At 37.2% G+C, this 17,923-nt stretch overlaps 2 protein-coding genes and 1 long non-coding RNA gene across 3 annotated transcripts in view; 1 reads left to right on the top strand and 2 right to left on the bottom strand.

Annotated features, from left to right (window-relative positions):
• Window positions 1-8,614: 8,614 nt before the first annotated feature.
• On the bottom strand, window positions 8,615-9,729 carry LOC129409779 (uncharacterized). The gene is made up of 3 exons (XR_008632571.1): window positions 9,704-9,729; window positions 9,574-9,642; window positions 8,615-9,492 (listed from the first exon to the last, which is right to left on the bottom strand). It is a non-coding gene; the product is annotated as an uncharacterized LOC129409779 (long non-coding RNA).
• A 3,892-nt stretch (window positions 9,730-13,621) lies between these two features.
• LOC129409778 (erythroblast NAD(P)(+)--arginine ADP-ribosyltransferase-like) lies at window positions 13,622-15,491 on the top strand. Its single transcript, XM_055156481.1, is given in 5 exon segments — window positions 13,622-13,675; window positions 13,740-13,805; window positions 14,506-14,846; window positions 14,848-14,971; window positions 14,973-15,491. Coding segments are annotated over 4 exon segments (747 nt in total). The 5' UTR covers window positions 13,622-13,675; window positions 13,740-13,748; the 3' UTR covers window positions 15,198-15,491.
• A 1,818-nt stretch (window positions 15,492-17,309) lies between these two features.
• Window positions 17,310-17,923, bottom strand: part of LOC129409888 (erythroblast NAD(P)(+)--arginine ADP-ribosyltransferase-like) — a gene marked incomplete at its 3' end in the record, with an annotated part of 3,678 nt that continues 3,064 nt past the window's right edge. Inside the window, exon 2 of the mRNA XM_055156808.1 lies at window positions 17,310-17,361. Within this exon, the coding sequence (XP_055012783.1) occupies window positions 17,310-17,361 (52 nt within the window). The remainder of the gene's footprint in view (window positions 17,362-17,923) is intronic.

The raw sequence follows: 17,923 nt of genomic DNA, 5'->3' as shown, positions 1-17,923 counted from the left end.
CTAAATCAGCCTAAAAAGATTTTGAAAGTTAAAATCACACATTTTAATAATATACAATACCTGTCAAAAGTTTGGACACATTTTTTTCATTTATGTTTCTTCTATATTTTTTTAAATGGGCCAATCTTGGGACTGGTAGTTTATTTGGCATATAAGATGATGTAATTATATTTTTTAATCCAACAAGATAATACTCACTTCAAATATCCAATTTTGACCAATGCGTTTAAAGTACACACATGTCTCAGTTCCTGTGTCGAGGAAGGAGGCAGATGGTGTGCCGAAGAGGTGCACTATAACCTTCATCTTTATAAGAGAAACACATGTTAGATAAGGCTTATTAAAATGATTTACTGTTTACATAGAGGTGGGACGTGTATATAAAAAAATTTGATAAGCAAAATGCATTGTTAAAGAGGGGGTATCATGAAAAATCGACTTTTTGGAGCTTTTTACCATGTTATAACATTCCCTCATCAAAAACATGCCCAAAGAGGTTTTAAATGTCATCCATGCATGTTTGAGTAGTTTAGTGATCTCTCTTCCAGGCACTATGTGAGTTCGGGCACCAGCCAATCAGAGAAGAGCCATACATCCTGTGTTGGCAACGATTCCCGAGATCGAGGATTTAAAGCCGGAGCAAAGAGAATGTTTGGTGAATTTTATCAAGGGGAAAGATGTTATTGCCCTTCTTCCTACGGGATCTGGGAAAAACTTAATCTACCAGTTAGCCCCGTTATCGGAGCATTACATACGTCACGACCAAATAGCAGCGATTGGTTAAATAAAAAAGTACCCGCCTACCAACGAGCAAACAAATTCTAACGCTATGAGGCCAGACGGTTTCCACGAAGTGAAACCGGCTGATGAATCAGGCTAATAAAACACTACAACTTCACAAACCTGAGCATATCCAAAACAGTAAAGGGGAACATGGTGATCTAAACATGTTACCTGTTAGCAGTTAATACCTCATATTAGTGGAATATTCCCTCTTTAAAATATTGTCTGAATATTGTTATGAAGATAATGCAAAAATCAAGTTATTCATTTCTGTTAGTGCCTGCCACCTCTATATCGATTTATGGATGGTGACTTACTATTTGATTTTGTTCTGTGGTAGGGAATATATCCTGCTCCATCAACATTAGGGCAAACAGGATTCCCAGGCTCCACACATCCACAGCTTCATTGCAGTGCATCCCCAGAATCACTTCTGGAGCCCTGAGGGAAGAACAAAGACATGACATGAACTTAAAATGTACAAGATCGATGTTATTAAGGCAAGACACTGCAGGCGATCAGGAAAATAATCTGAAATTTGGAGATGTCATTTGGAAACCTTTTCTGTAGTACAAAAAAAACATTTATAAATAAGGCATTTTATGTGTAAAAATTGCCAACGTTGCACATATTTGGGACATGTCAATCTGTAAATGGGCAGAGATAGCCAGATTTTTTTTTCTATTTTGTTGTCAGATTAGATACAAAAAAATATATATATACAAAAATACTATATTAGAAAGTTTGGTGTATGTGCAACATACAGCCGTACATTTAGGTAAAACTGATGTTACAAAGTCCTATATAAATCTATGAAAGCAACTTAAATGAAATAATAAACCATGTGCATATGTGTGTGCCTGCAGTGTCTCCCCTTCATCACATAAACAGGAATCCCATATCTTACTTGACGCCGGGGACGTGCGAGTCTGCTGTGACCTCGGCTGTGGACATGGCCCAGCCAAAGTCAATGACTTTGAGAGTCAAAGGCCTCTGGGTATGATCACAGATCATTATATTTTCCATGTGAAGATCCCCGTGGATTAAGGACATCTCCTTCAGCGCCTCCAAAGCTGTAGCCACCTGCACAATGTTACAACAGAAACAATTAGATTAAAAGTTTGTGATTTATTTATCATTATCTTTAATTTCCCATTCATTTTTCCTGTAGACTTTAATCTGGTAAAAGGGTAAAAGTAATCTGCTCTAATCAGCTAACTAATGATGACAAGACCAAGACCATACTAGTATATTGTTATTTTAAATCTGTTTTTTTGTTTTTGTTTTTTTTAATTCTATAGGAAAATCATTTCAATTCAAATTTATTTGCATAGCACATTTAAAACAGCCAAAGCTTACCAGAGTGCTGAACAGCGAAATTAAACATACAATAGACAAATCAACAAGTATAATAATTTAAAAAATAATAATAACCTCAAGGTGAAATGAATGGGAAATACTTGTAGAACCAGTACGGATTTGGGCGTGACTTCTGAGCCACCACTATGATCTTTTTATGACATTTTACCACGACTTTATATTGCTAAACACCACCAGTCAAAAGTTTACTATACTTTGAGGCATCTAAATCTAAAATATAATACAAATATAGTCTTATATATTTGCAGTCTTATATAGGGGTGTAACAATATCCAAGTCTCACCATACGATATCGTCACGGTATGAACCTCACGGTACGATATTTATTGCGATATCGTGGGAAAGCTCACGATTACGGATGTAACAATATCCAAATCTCTCGGTACGATATTTTCACGATGTACATCTCACGGTACGATATTTACTGCGATATTTGTGGAGGCTAAACAGCTAAAACTTAAAGACTTAATCCAAAGAACTAAGACTTAAAAGTGTTTAGAACTGTTATTTCTTCTTGTAGTCTACACTGAAATGGAGCAAAGGATCATGGTCTATGCAGTTCCCGCTGTCTTTTTTTTTTTTTTTTAGCTATGGCTGCACCAAAACTCTTAATATACGCAACTAGACTTGTAATTCGATATATTGTGATGGTCCACGATATTATTGAGAGAACTTTGACGATACGACATCACAACATCACGATGTTTCGGTTATTGTTACATCCCTAGTCTTATACTATTTACTTATATACTTTTTTTCTTTGTGACTTAATCCCATATACATTTTTTTCTCATGTTTTTGTTTTTTAGCACGTGTAAAGTAAGTTAAGGTTAGGGTTAGAATTAGGGTTAGAACGGTTCATTTGGTAAAGTGTAGGGTTTTGGGACATGGAACACTAGTCTCACCAAGGGAAACGTCAAGGGAAACGCCAAGGGAAACGCCAAGGGAAACGCCAAGGGAGTCCCGAATGAGAAAAGTCTGTGTACAAACTTTTGACTGGTAGTATATTACATCACAACATGTATAACTTAAATCGGTATAAAACCTGTAAAGTCATTTGAACATTTTGTGTGTACTTAGACAAAAACACTTTGCACTGTTTTACCTGTTGGATAATGGTGCGAATATCCGAGAGGGGCAAAGGGCAATGAATCCACCAAAAGTCATCTAAAGTCATGTCCAGCTTTTCAAAGATCATGCCTTTGCCGAGACGAGCTTTAAAAGACCCGAAGAACTTCACTATGTTCCTCTGGTCCGCCCCCTGCTCCATCAGGCGGCGCAGTATACGAACCTGCACAGAATAGTAGTTACATGTTACAATTTTACATTTATACTAACATTCTTTACTAGTTTTCTTCAATTATTCATTTTTTTTGTATTTCTGTTTTCATTTTGGTCAGGTTTATTGTTTTATTTCCTAGTTGGACATGAACACGTATGACAAACACACAGGAAACTGTAGAACTGTTCCCCATCAAGCATAATGGTAAGAAAACCTTTAAGTATTTCTGTACTTTTCTTCCCACCACACAAAACTATAATAAATATTTATAACATGTACTATCCCACCAAAACAAGTACTGTATTTTTTGGACTATAAGTTGCACTTTTTTTCATGGTTTGGGTGTTTCCTGCGACTTATGCTCCGGTGTGACTTATATGTTAAAATTTTCACACTGACAGCCTCGAGAGGGCGCTCTAGGCTTGTCTGCTGCTACTATTACTCCGGTACCACTGTCTCTTGGCTCTACTGCACATGTCTCCTGCAGAAAGAGCCGCTGTCCTGTGTGGGATCTGGTCAGTCCATCGCACCATTACTTCTGTACCAGTTTAAGTGACTTCAGTGAGAACCGAAACCATCCTGTCAGGATTCAGGCAGGCCGGAACAATTCTATATAGGTCACGGAGTTGCTCAGAAGTGACACAGAGGATGAAGAATTGAACGGATTTAGTGATTTGGAGTGAGATGGAGAGTTTGGTCAACTTTTTCTGTTGTTTATGCGAGAGTTATCTGAAGAACTGTTCATATGTGACATTAACAGTCTGTTGTTCTCTGTTCTATTATTTTTACTAGAACTTGACTTTCAAGGTGAAATGTTGGTTCCTTGTCTCTGATTCTATAAAATTAATTTCCCCCAAAAAGTGTGACTTTTATGTTTTTTTCTTCATTACACATTTTTTGGCTGGTGCAACTTATACTTCGGAGCGTCTTATAGTCCATAAAAATACAGTAATCATTAGAACATCATGAAATATAATATATCCTGTCATGTACACTTTAAATAATATTCAAACTCGGGCTTACCTCCGACCTAGTGTCTTGCAGACGTGAGACGGGAATTTTAACCACCACAACTTCCTGAGTGTCTCTGTTTTGACACTCCACCACTGGACCGAAGGCTCCGTAGCCTATACATTTTATGTATTCATACTGTAGTGGTATTGACTTCTTAATCGTGGTAATTGCCTTTTAGACTAAACTTTGAAGGTCCAAATTTGAAGGTCTCAAATTCCGTCTCGTCCTCTGAAACCCATGGAGCCGTCTCCAGAACCTCTTCGTCCGTTGAAAACCACGAACTGTTGTACGAACTGTTGTACGAACTGTTGTTCGAACAACAGTTCGTACAACAGTTCCCTTGTAATGAACTAGTCGAACCCATTTCCAGATTTTGGGGTTGGCTACCTGCACAAGCAATGACAGCGCAGTAAATTAGTTTTTCCCCCCTCACACAAGTGCACCCACAGGCAGGTGAAAGTCTGGTTTTGAAGTGTACTGGCGTCAGCTGATGTTTGAAACTTATCTAGTAACTTGCCACCACTTCACAAACCAGGATTCACATGAAAAAACAAACATCTTTCGCAAACAACTGCAAACGAAATTTTTTTTTGTCAAAACACATGAAAATCTTGGTATAGTACCTTGCGTATGTGACTGTAGAAGAAAACTAGCAGATTTTAAGCCTTGTTTGTTGAGTTGTGTCTCCCTGACAAAAAGTACGTCTGTCCTCTGCTTCGTCTACCTGGAAATGAACTGAAGAAGTGGAGCATACATAGGCTTATAGAGACAACGTACTTTACGTGTCATCGAGGTTACATAACAAAGTATTCTACACCTTTGATCGATCGCCATAGAGACCATTCCAGAATTCCATAATATGCAAATGAAAACAGCTTTGTTATGTTTTAAAATATATTTACTTTAGCTGTTCTCTATGAAAGCATGAACTGATGGAAAACGTGTAATAAATTTTTTCTTGCATTTATTTGAGTAAACTGCAGAAAAAGTTTCCAAATGATACTTCTAAATTTAAGGCGAGACACTGTAGTTGAATAGGATAAAATCTTAAATTTAGAGATATCAATCTGAAACTTCTCCTGTAGTTTGGAGACATTCAAAATAGAAAAATTAAAAGAACCAGGCTTAAATTTCCAAAACGCGGCACGTTGCTCATGTACATGCAAAACTTTACTATACAAGCCCTATGTGTCTGTGTGTGTGTGTGTGTGTGTGTGTGTGTCGTGTGTCTGTGTGTGTGTGTGTGCTGATGAGAAAAGCAGAGAATAAAATATGTTCCAAAACACACAGTGAATCCGCGCTTACCTTCAGTAAGGACAGAAGTGTAGGATCCTTGCGTATGTGACTGTGGAAGAAAACTAGCAGGTCTTAAGCCTTGTTTGTTGAGTTGTGTCTCTCTGACAAAAAAGTACGTCTGTCCTCTGCTGCGTCTACCTGGAAATGAACTGAAGAAGTGGAGCATACATAGGCTTATAGAGACAATGTACTTTATGTATCATAGATCGCCATAGAGACCGTGCCAGAATTCCATAATATGCAAATGAAAACAGCTTTGTTATGATTTAAGTAGCCTTGACAGATGACACGACTACAAAGTCGATCATTGGCGTCCGGCCTAGAGTATCCTGGTGCCACGTGCACTGATAGACACCCTTGTGCTCAAGCATGCTTTTGTTATGGACAAACTGTGACTAGCACAGAAGTCCAATAACAGAACACCGCTGGGTTCAGATCAGGGAGGTCGTTCCTCCCAATCAAACCTCTCCAAGTGTCACTGTCATTGCCCACTTGGGCGTTGAAGTCCCCCAGTAGAACTACGGAGTCCCCAGTCGGTGTACTTGTAACGCCCAACGAGTGGTAATTACAGGGTAATAACAAGTAGAGGTAGGAACTACTATGTAATAGATCAGTATCAATTGGTTAGGTTCGTCTACTGGAGCAAAAGTTGACCTGACGATAAAAAGACCACAGACAAGAGAGTAAGTTTAAATGATTTGCCGGCTTATTATTGAAATTTGGACATAAAATATGACAATATGACATGGACATAGACAACGTTAACATTAATTTCAATTATCTTAACCCTTTTGTTTAAGTAGTTAAGTTCAAAAAACCTTATTTTCTTTTACCGGATATTTTAGTTATACCAGATTTCGTTTCTCAGGTTTTTGTTCTCTGGTTGCAACCTTTTAGTTTAGTTCAAATCAGTTCTATCACGGTTTCGAGTTAACTCTGTTTAGTTCAGTTCACATTTAGTTTGAATTATTTTAGTTCAAGTTATTTCAAGTTATTTTACAGTTTAAAGAGAACACTGTTCTATTGTCCCCAACCAAAAACATTTACATTATAAAATACCCTTTTACAATATTTGTTTATGGTCTGAAAATAAAATACAAAATTACAACTCAAATTGATTGAGCAAAAGGCTGAACAATTCTGGATATTGCAGAATAAAAGTACTTTTTTTCTACTCGTTGCTCTTTTAATTAGCAGTTCAATGTTCCTGAGTCCGATGCAGTAGCTTTGCAGAAAGTTGGGTAAATCCTACCAGTTCAGATGCAAACCATGCGTTCAACAAGGGAAGTATTTCTCCTGCGTATCTTTCAGAAGGTCCGTGGGCAGCTCGCCATCGCCATCTTGTTCCAACCACGTGCTTTCCAAAGTTCGGTTTTTAGAAGAATTTCTTCTACCCATTCAATATGGCCTATCAATAACAACATGAAATGAGTAGAAATACACAAAAATAAACATTAGGTAGTTTTAAAACACATAAAACCACCATTTCTCTCTCTCAATTGGTACTTGTTAAGGTGCCGCCGTCGCCATGAAGAGCGGACGGGAGAACAAGTCCGGGCAATGAACTTGAGAGTTCGTTCAATTTAGCATATAAAACATCTGTATGCTTCACTATTTTACCATAAAACATAAAATCGCTACAAAAGCTTTTCATTTCCATCCAAATGGTAATTACATTGCACAGATATGTCTTAATATAAAAATAAAATACATTTGTTTCAACTCACCAAGTCCCGTTTATCAACCTGTACACCGTCTCCACACAGGGACAGGTTGGAAAAAACTAAAATATATCTTTAATACCCTTTTTCTTGCGTTTAAAATTGGTTTTACACTCATTTCTGCTCTGCTTTTCTCCTTTCTGCCGCAGCATGCGTGTTGTGAGTATCTCCCTCGCTAGACAGGGAAAAGCCTAGAACCACCCGGTTGGTTGTTGCTAGTCACATGGGTCACGCAGCTACGTGCTTTTCAAAATAAGAGTCTAAAAACAACTTCCAGCGTATTTAAGCAATTAATTTGTGTACTTTTTAACGTATTTTTAAATAAATAAATTATTTCAGATGTTTTTAACCATATTTAACATATTTACTGGCTTATTTATCAAATTTTATCCTATATATTTATTGATGTTCTTATTATTGTGTTTTCTCTCTAATAGTTACTGTTAACCTGGGTTACAACACTGTCCAGTACCCCTCCCAGGGACTCCAAGAAGGCCGGGCACTCTGCACTGCTGTTTGGCCCGTAGGCCGACACCACAGTGAGAGACCTGTCCCTGACCCAAAGGCGCAGGGACGTGACCCTCTCGTTCACTGGGGTAAACTCCAATACGTGGTGGCTGAGCTGTGGGGCAATGAGCAGGCCCACACCAGCCCACCGCCGCTCCCCGCAGGCAACACCAGAAAAATGGAGGGTCCAACCAGTCTCAAGAAGATGGGTACCGGAGCCCAAGCTGTGTGTGGAGGTGAGCCTGGCCACCAGGCGCTCGCTTTTGGAGCCCCAACCCTAGGCATGGCTCCAGGGTGGGGCCCTGGTTGCGCCATACTGGGGGAGCTCACGGTCCTTGTTATTGTACTGTTCATAGGGATTTGTGAACTGCACTTAGTCTGACCTGTCACCTAGGAAATGTTTGCCATGGGAGACCTAGCTCCTAGGATCATACGGGTACGCAAACTCCCCCACCACGATAAGGTGGCAGTTCAAGGGGGGAGACATAAAGGTGAGCTGCTTTAATCTATGAAGTCTAGACTGGCTGTATCCCCTGACAGTAATACACAGTGCCAGATTGTCCTGTGGTTTAGTTTGCTCAACTTTCATTCTCTAGCCCAAAGATTTTCTTACAGTCTGTCATTAATTACACACACACTGTTAACATGTTTATTCTTCTTTATTCATAGAAACATTGTACAGCTCAGAACAATTACATTTGCATTAGTCTTATTGCCTAATTTCAATTCAGCCTAATTTCCCTAATGCCTGATTTCAACAACTTCAGTACTTCAGGCTAGTTGAAGTTAGTTTTGGTTCAGTTGCCTTGCAGTTGAGATTGCTCAACTTTCCAGTACTCTTTAGGACAAAGACTTTTTTACAATCTTTCATTTCTTTGTAAGAGCCCTCAGCTATTTCTATTATTTTGAACGTCTCGTAAGGGGGAATCAGCACTTCATCCTCATCCAATCTTGAGTAGCTTTTGATGTTTGCACCAAAACAGGTCTCAGTGTAAAAGCAGGTCTCTCTTCCAAAAGTGATCTGATCTGGATCTGTACTAGAGGATGCAAAATAACCAAAGCGCATTTGTTGGTTGACTTCACCTGTATATTTGTCCTTGGTTCTCCTGTAGGTGGTTTTGACATGGCTTGTTATTGTCAGCATTAATGACCTGAAGGGCAGAAGTGATCCAAAAGTGTAAAGCGTGGTATGGGAAGTCCTTAGTGGCGTATTTAGCTTTACCTTCTTTGACCATTGCATTAAACGGACCATAAACATTGGGAAATTCTTGTGAGTAAACATAGACTGCTTGGACTTGTTCTAGGGTTAATGATTTGTCCGGACGTTTTTCATACTTTTTTTTTTGCAAAGGGGCCTGCAACCTTCCAAGCATTTTTAAATGGGTCAATGTTGTTCTCTCTGGGGAAGTAAACGTTCTTGACGACTTCAGCCATTGACTCCTTGCAGCCGTCGTACATGTCGTCAATTGAATTCTCCATCATACTCAGCGGAATTGACTGTATGGACTCCTAGGTAATTTCAGAAAGAAATAAAATATTATCCTTAAACCAACACAAATATCTTAAGAATTTGAATCATTAAACTCATACCATCATTGCAAAAGACGGAATCACCTGACAAAGCGTCAAAGCCAGCACTGTGGTCTCCATGTCTGTGAACTAAAGCAGAAAGAAGAATGTAAAACAACACAGAGTTATAGAGTAAACTTGATGCCCTTACCTCAGGTCCAGTCTGGTCTCTGTCTGCAGGTCAGTACAGTTCTGCTCTTAAATAGTTAAACTGTTCCTGTTTTTATTGATCTATTGGGAAAGTATTTCCTTCTAACAGTGACAAAACATTACATCATTGTTGTCAGAGCATCAGTGTTGAACCACACCTATGGATGTATAGATGTGTCAGTAGTTTTGAATGAGAATATTTCATGATGAATAAAATAACCTGAATAAAAAAATAGTTGAAATGGAACTAATTGGGGAAAGAAAGCATTAACATGTGATAGGTGGGTATGATTTTTCATTTTTCAGCATCTATAAATCAGACTGACAAAATTCAAGTTGCGAAAAAAAACAAAAAAAAAAAACTCAAGTTGCCAAATTCAGCGAAAAGAAAATTCAAGTTGAGAAATTCAGATCAAAAACATTCAGGTCAAAGTTCACCGCTCATTCTGTTACTATGGGAACTTGCCAACACCAGGGGGCGCCGTGCTCATAGAGGCCAAAAAGCAGAAGACATTCAACATTCTCACACACCATGAACAACCAAGTGGTAAATATATATTTTTTAAATGACTGTGTTACTTACGGTTTACTGGTTTATGTTTTCATAGCATCTTCAGTTTTACTGAGGCCTCAGTTACGAAATCAAGTGTTTTTAGAAATTTTGGGTATAGTCATTTCAGTCTAACAAAAAGAATGAATGTTAATGTTTTCTACTAGGCTATTTGGAGCCCGTTTCCGTGACTTAAACTGCGATGCCAGACTTTTGCACCGCATACGGACTGATCCCAGGACTGAACCTGGACTAAAGCTGGACTAAAACAGGACTAAAACAGGACTAAACTAGGACTAAACCAGGAAGGAACCAGTACTGAGTGTCGGGATGGGCCCGCACTGACCGGGATTGAGTAAAAGTAATGTAAAATTATACCCAACTATCACATGTTTTTTTTTTTTATTATTCCCATTTTCCATTTTATTTTTTATTTGAGTTGTTTCATTCATCATGAAATATTCTAATTCAAAACTTCTGGCACATCTATACTTCCATACACACCAGCCTTCACATAAGACAATATGAAAAAATACACAATTAAAAGAATAATTAAGTATGACATCAAATCATTTAAAGCTGCCATCCAACCTAACAATTATTTATTATTTCACTTTTATTGTATACTTCATGGTGATGGTGCAGTGGAATCATGAAATAATTGCATTATCATTACTGTGCGTAATGAAAGTAAGCCAGTCTTCTGCCGAAATGAGCTACCTGCAGCCTAAATTGACAGTGACGTATATCGATTCATGCTACCCCGTCGAAATAAGCTACTTTACGTTTTTCCGTGCACAGTTGTATAGATCCAATAAAGCCTCACCCCAGTTTTACAACATATTTCTTTGGATTAGAGACGCGGGTTTGATGTCATTTGAACACGGTGATCAAACTTTATACCTCAGTTATGTCAATTTCAACTCATTTAATTTATGAATATGTGAAGGTAGTTCATCTGGACAGTCATGTTCTGCTCAAATAGGGCTCCAACTAAAGGTAGAACATATCGACAGGACAATTTAGCCATCGAATAAAACTCCCACTAGAGAAAGAAATGACTGGAAACACTGAAATCTTTATATTAAATAAATATCATCGTCAACAGTGTGAATTTCTATGATAATATAGTGATATTTTATTTATGCAGTGCCTTTCTAAACAAAGTTACAACATTTTCTACACATGGAAACAAAATATAATATGATGTATTGAAAATTATAACAATAAAATATTAAATCCAAACTATTCAATCACCTAACGTAGGTTTTCTGCTGTGAATCTAACACACACACACGTCGTTGCTTAACTGGTCAAAACATACAATGAAACCAATACACTTTAAAAATGTGACTTGTTACTCCACTTCAGCCTCAGAAGCTCAAATCAACGGGATTTAAACTCTTAACAGCGCTTGGGGGTTGTGTGCATGCGCAGTGGCACCAGGGAGCTCAAATCGACAGGAGACCAGTACTGTCCAGTTCTGCAAACTCCTACAAGATTTGGTGGTGGTACACAATCTCAACTGCAAGGCAACGAAACCAAAACTTCAACTTCAACTAGCCTGAAGTACTGAACCTGTTGAAATGAGGAATTAGGGAAATAAGATTGAATTGAAATAAGACTAATGCAAATGTAATTGTTCTGAGCTGTACAATGTTTCTATGAATAAAGAAGAATAAACATATTAACAATGTGTGTGTAATTAATGACAGACTGTAAGACAATCTTTGGGCTCGAGAACGAAAGTTGAGCAAACTAAACCACAGGACAATCTGACGCTGTGTATTTAAATTATATTTAAATAATTCCCCTTGTGGATCAGTACAGTTTGTCTAAGTCTATTACTGTGATGGGATACATTCAGCTCAGACTTCATATATTTAAACAACACTGCAACTAAAACAAACTTTTATTTCAGTGAATATACCTAAGAATCACATACAAGATATCATAGCTCACACCTACAGTATTCATGAATGTTTTTGAGAATTCACTACCTATCCTCCTAAACACTTTAGTGTGGGTTCATCTCATAAGTGAACACAAAGGATGAGTTAAACACTGATGACCTGGTGACACTCATGCCACTCTTCGTTCCTGTTTAATGTAGAAGGTGTTAGAAACGTTATGTTGTTTTTTCACAAGTACAAAATCACACTCACTAATCTTGAAGTTTCATGTATTTTTTGTAAATTGTAGTAGGCTTTTATCTTACAAGTGCTGTGACATTTGCAGTATTTACAGTTTCTTAAGTGATTCCAAAGAAAAGTGCTGCAACTGCAGCAATGAATGTTGTAACTGATAAACGCAAAAGTTCGTGACCCTGACTCTGCCAAAGTAATAACATGCAGAAGTGTAAGCACAACCAAAGAGTATTCAGTTAATAGATAATCAATATTTTATTAAAACTTAAATATACTAATGCCAATTTGAGCCCATCCACACATTACACAAAGGTAAACCCAAATCCTTTTTTATCTGCTCATTTTTGTCACATTAATTTGACTTTATCATTCATAATTCATTTATCATTCCAATTTTTCTCCTAAAACTTAAAAAAAAATCTCTTTCAGCTGTCTGAAACATTACATTTATATATTACATATATTTATTAACGTGGAATAGTCTATTTAGACATTCTAAACAGATCTGTCGCTCAGAATTTGGTTGAGACACTTAGTATGAGGGAATTCTTGGTCTGGGTCAAATGTGACCTGAATCGTGTTGTGAAGACTTAAGAAGACTTACGGAATTATAAAGGTTAAGTGAAATAGATACTGTGGAAGATTATAAGGCCGAAGTCCAGGCCAAAGAGAGTCAGATTTATGGAGATGCAAGCCCAGTGCATTGTGGACAAGTTCAAGTTCTTTGCAGCAGCCAAGGATCCACAGATACATGCTGGGTAAATGAGCCAAACAGAGAAGTCTAGAGTGAAGGGCATGAGGGCTCTGGGGGGAATTAGAACATCACTTATGATGACGTTGATGACGTGGATCTCTCCGACGTGGTTCAAAAGCCAAGGATCCTGGGAATTATGAAACAGCCAGAGTTCCTCCGGTGTGTCCTGGGTCTCCCCCAAGGCCTCGTGCCGGTGGGACAGGCCCGTTAGTTACACCAGAAGTGTCTGTACTTTCATTTGCTATTTGTGTTGTGTTCATTGTGTTCTTTTTGAAAATGTCTGTGGAGAAAGATTTTACAATGTTAAGCTCCATATAAATAAGCTCTTAAAATGTAAGGCTGATGTTTGTGATGTGGACATTGTAAATAAGGCTGGTGTGATTAAACACTGATGCTCTGAAAACAACGATGTCATTCTTTGTTCCTGTTCAACAAATAAGGAAATGCTGACAACAGGAACAGTTCAACTATTTAAGAGTGGAGCTGCACTGACCTGTAGACAGAGACCCGACTCGACCTGAGGTAACAGCAGCAAGTTTACTCTATAACCCAGATATGTTGTTTTACATTCTTCTTTGTGCTTTAGTTCACAGACATGGAGACCACAGTGCTGGCTTTGATGCTTTGTCTGGTGATGACTTCTTTTCCAACGGTAAGGATTTTTATTCAGATTATTGTGAAATATGTCTTGGTTTAAGGACAATATTTTATTTCTTTCTAAAATTATCTAAGAGTCCAAACAATCACCAACCCAAATCCTCCGTTCTATACTTTTATTTAAAGAAACTATATGATGCCTGCAGTCTTACAGTTTGAACTGAACACAACTGAACCTGGGCTTTAATCTGCAGATTGAGGACACATACAAGTTCTCGTTCATTGTCAGTCATTGTACACTGTGATATCAGACACTGAGACTGCAGAGCACATGAGCTGCTGAGCTAGGTAGAGTGACCTGATCACAGATGAGACTGCAGTTTAGGTTTAAAACAAACTGAATTTCAGCTTTGCACATGTTATTGCAGTATATGGACACATACACTGAGCTGCAGAGGCTGCAGTGCTGGGGTTTAGGTAGTGATCGTTCAGATCAGAGAGACACATTTTAGGTTTAAAACAAACTCATTTTGCTTTCTGACTGAACCAAAACAACAAATAAATGGGACATCATGTCATTTTTTTTTGTAATTTAGAATTAATCAGCATTGCAATTGTTACCAGTAAAAGTCATTTTTGATTTGAACACGTCTGCCTCATAGACATGTTCAAATATAGTTAGGCCATGTTTATGGGATTTAAAATCTAAATCTTACACACAGTTCCTTTCTTCTCTTTCCTCTTAAATTGTCCAGGAGTCTGTGAGAATTCCCCTGAGTATGATGGACAACTCGATTGATGACATGTACAACGGCTGCAGTGATGCAATGGCTGAAAAGGTCAAGAATGAATACTTCCCCAGAGAGATGAAGAAGAATGAGTTATTCAAAAAGGCCTGGGAGAATAAAGAAAAGACTGCAACTAAAAGCAACAAGACACTGACCAAAGAGCAGAACCAAGCGTTGTTGGTCTACACTGGACAGGCCCCTAAGGTCTATGAACCCTTTAATGCAGTGGTTCGAGACAGTGCAGATAAATATGCCACTAATGAATTCACATACCACGCTTTACACTACTGGCTGACTACTGCTTTACAGAGAACTTAAATCAAATACATGCCGTATCACCTACAGGAGAAGCAAACAAGAATTTACAGGTGAAGTCAATCAAGAAATCCGATTTGGTTATTTTGCCTCCTCTTCGCCCAGTCCCAGTAAGACACAGTTTTGGTATCAAAACTTGCTTTCAGATTGAGACTTGTTTAGGTGTGTCCATCAAAGACTATTCGCTCTATAGTAGTGAAGATGAGGTGCTAATCCCTCCCTATGAGAAGTTCAAGATCACTGAAATTGCGAAGGACACTTATCAAAAGCTGAAAAAATGTGAAAAGATCTATGTTCTGAAGAGTACAGGGAGCCAGAGTAACCTCAACTGCAAGGCAACTTAGCAAGACTTTTCTTTTTCATTTTTATGCATTTTTACACTGAACAAACACATGAACTGATCCAAAAAATTCAAGTCTCATAAAAGAGTGAAAAGTCTCATCACTACTGGACGTTCTGGGCAATATTAGTGTGCATGTTTAAAACTTTCTCATAAGTGGAGGGGGTGTGCTCTTAGAAACATATGAAAGTTGTGTCCCACTTAATCTGTACTCTGCACTGAATTCATACAATGTAACAGCAGCTTGCACATATAACACGCCATTAAAACATAAAAAAATAAAAGGCTTATAAAATAATTTTGTCTTTTTTGTCTTAATTTGATGCTTGTTTCATTTACTGAAATAAATAAATAAATAAATACATAAATCATCATCATCACTGTTAGAATAATTGTATATGTTATCCCATATTTTCTATTAATGCTTACTGTTTTTGTGTGAATAATGTTTGGGCTTAAAAACTATGCAGTGACCTGTCACCCACTCTGCACACCGCTAAAACAATGACCTATTCAGCTCTTTTCTGGGAAAGAGCACAGCTCCCAACGTTGGCGGAAAGGAGGGGACATGCTGTTCCCTAAAGATGCTACAAAGTTGCTACACCTTATCGGCCACCTGCTGCTGATATACATATTTGCACAATGAAATCATGTCTAATGTTTCTACTGTTTTTTGCTGTTTTCAACCCCTCCCTTTAGAGAAACATTCATTGTAATTAGGGACCCTCTTATGACAATAAAAAGAGGAGACGCAGAGCGGGTAGAGACTGTAACAGTAAATGCACTCTCTGTCCGCCCTCCTCATGAGAAAACAATGTTACAATGTTTAGGTGGGCTTAAACCTGACAATCACCATATCAGATTCATCGCTACATGAAACATCCTACAGCAGTAAGTTAAAGTTTAAAGCTTTTCATGTTTTTCTAATTATCACTTTGTTTTGTGTTGATATACATAAAGGTAAAGCTTCAGGGATGATTGGCTTTTTCATTTGTGAATCTATTTTTTTAAAAATACTCATCTGAGAACTGAAGTTATAAAAAGGCTTACACAACAAGTAGCACAAAAAACACTGAAATTCATCTTGAACACTGCAGTGGAAATGTGAATGTATAAAAACGTGCTATCGTTGTGTGCTCTCATGCAGGTTTTGGTATCAGTTGTGACCACAGCTTGAGTGGAGGAAGAGTGGAGGTGAATGAGTCTCACCAGCAGAAGGAAGCAGAACTGAACAAGTCACATCAGCTGGACTGGAAGATGCAAGAGATGATGTGTGATAGCTCAACACCAACTGATGAAGCTGAAGTGCTAGAAATTATAATGAGGATGAAAAGCTAAATATGTTTTACTCATATGTAGATAAACTATATAAACGTAACACTGACCCAAATCTTCTATTTAAATCAGAACAATTCTCAGTTAATTTAGTTGACAACTGACACAGACATGAAATGTATTCTACTTTGAATTAGACTATTACTATTAGATTATTACTAGAACTAATACTATATAATAGTAGTTTTGGGGAAAGCTATAGCTATTACAAGATAAGTAAAGATATCACCTTATTAAAAAAATTCCACTTCATGACTTTGAAGCCGTAACATTTAATATGGTTGAAATTTGAAAGCTGGTCAACACAAAAACAAAAACAAAAACCTATTCAATCTGTTAATCTAGTGTCATTTCAGAACCTCAGACAGCACCACATGCAAAACACTTGACAATGCTGCCATCTGCTGGGTCTTTAAAATGACCAAAACATTTCTAGAGACGTTTGTACAAATTTTATGAAGAGTCAAAATGAAAAGAAAATTGGAAACATACGTCATAAATTACAGAATGATGAAATAAGACTGTGGAACTGAAACATTTTTAATCTAATTATTATCAAATTGTTAAAAATAGTAAATGATTAACTTCGGTCTTTTTAATCGACATGCCCACATACCAATATACAGTACTAAATAAGAGTAATGTTACTTCAAATTAAATACAATAACTAGTGGTCCAAGAGTAACTGAGAATTATTGCTGGGACATAATATGTGATTCATAATTTTAAGTAAATGTCAGTTTAAGAAAAATAAATAAATAAATAAATAAATAAATAATAATAATAATAATAATAATAATAATAATAATAATAATAATAATAATGTATCAAATCTGGTATTTTCAAAGGACGTATGAAAGAGCGGTGCAAAAACATAAATGTTCGAATCATTTCATATTTTCAGCAAAAAGCTTTTGTCACTTTGACTTACTCTCAGTGGGAAGAGCATTTAGTCAAGTAAAAGTACTGTTACTTCAATTAAAATATAGTTCAATTAGGAGTAAAAGTATTCTGCAAGAAAAGTACAATTTCTTTAAAAAGTGAGTCAAGAAAATGTACCTGAGTACGACCCAGCTCTGGTTCTAAGTTCTGTACCCTCTTCACTCTTAAACTGTGTGAAGTTTAATGTTTATTTTAGAAAGAGGAGCAGAGTGGACAGAGATGTGATGAGTAATATGGACAGTGGAAAGGCGGTAGCTTTACATTATTTAATGGCATTACTTAATTATTCTTTTAATTGTGTATTTTTTCATATTGTCTTATATGGACATTGCAAATGAAGCTGGTGTGGTTAAACAATGATTCTCAGATAATTATTATGATTATTTATTATTTATTTATTTATTTCATTCATAAAGCATAAAAAGACATCGACAGTGTCACAACATCAGACAC

The sequence above is a fragment of the Boleophthalmus pectinirostris genome, unplaced genomic scaffold (genome assembly GCF_026225935.1).
Source record: "Boleophthalmus pectinirostris isolate CB_2022bp ecotype Guang Dong unplaced genomic scaffold, ASM2622593v1 HiC_scaffold_20, whole genome shotgun sequence".
NCBI lineage: Eukaryota > Metazoa > Chordata > Actinopteri > Gobiiformes > Gobiidae > Boleophthalmus > Boleophthalmus pectinirostris.
This window is presented reverse-complemented; position numbering and strand designations above follow the sequence as displayed.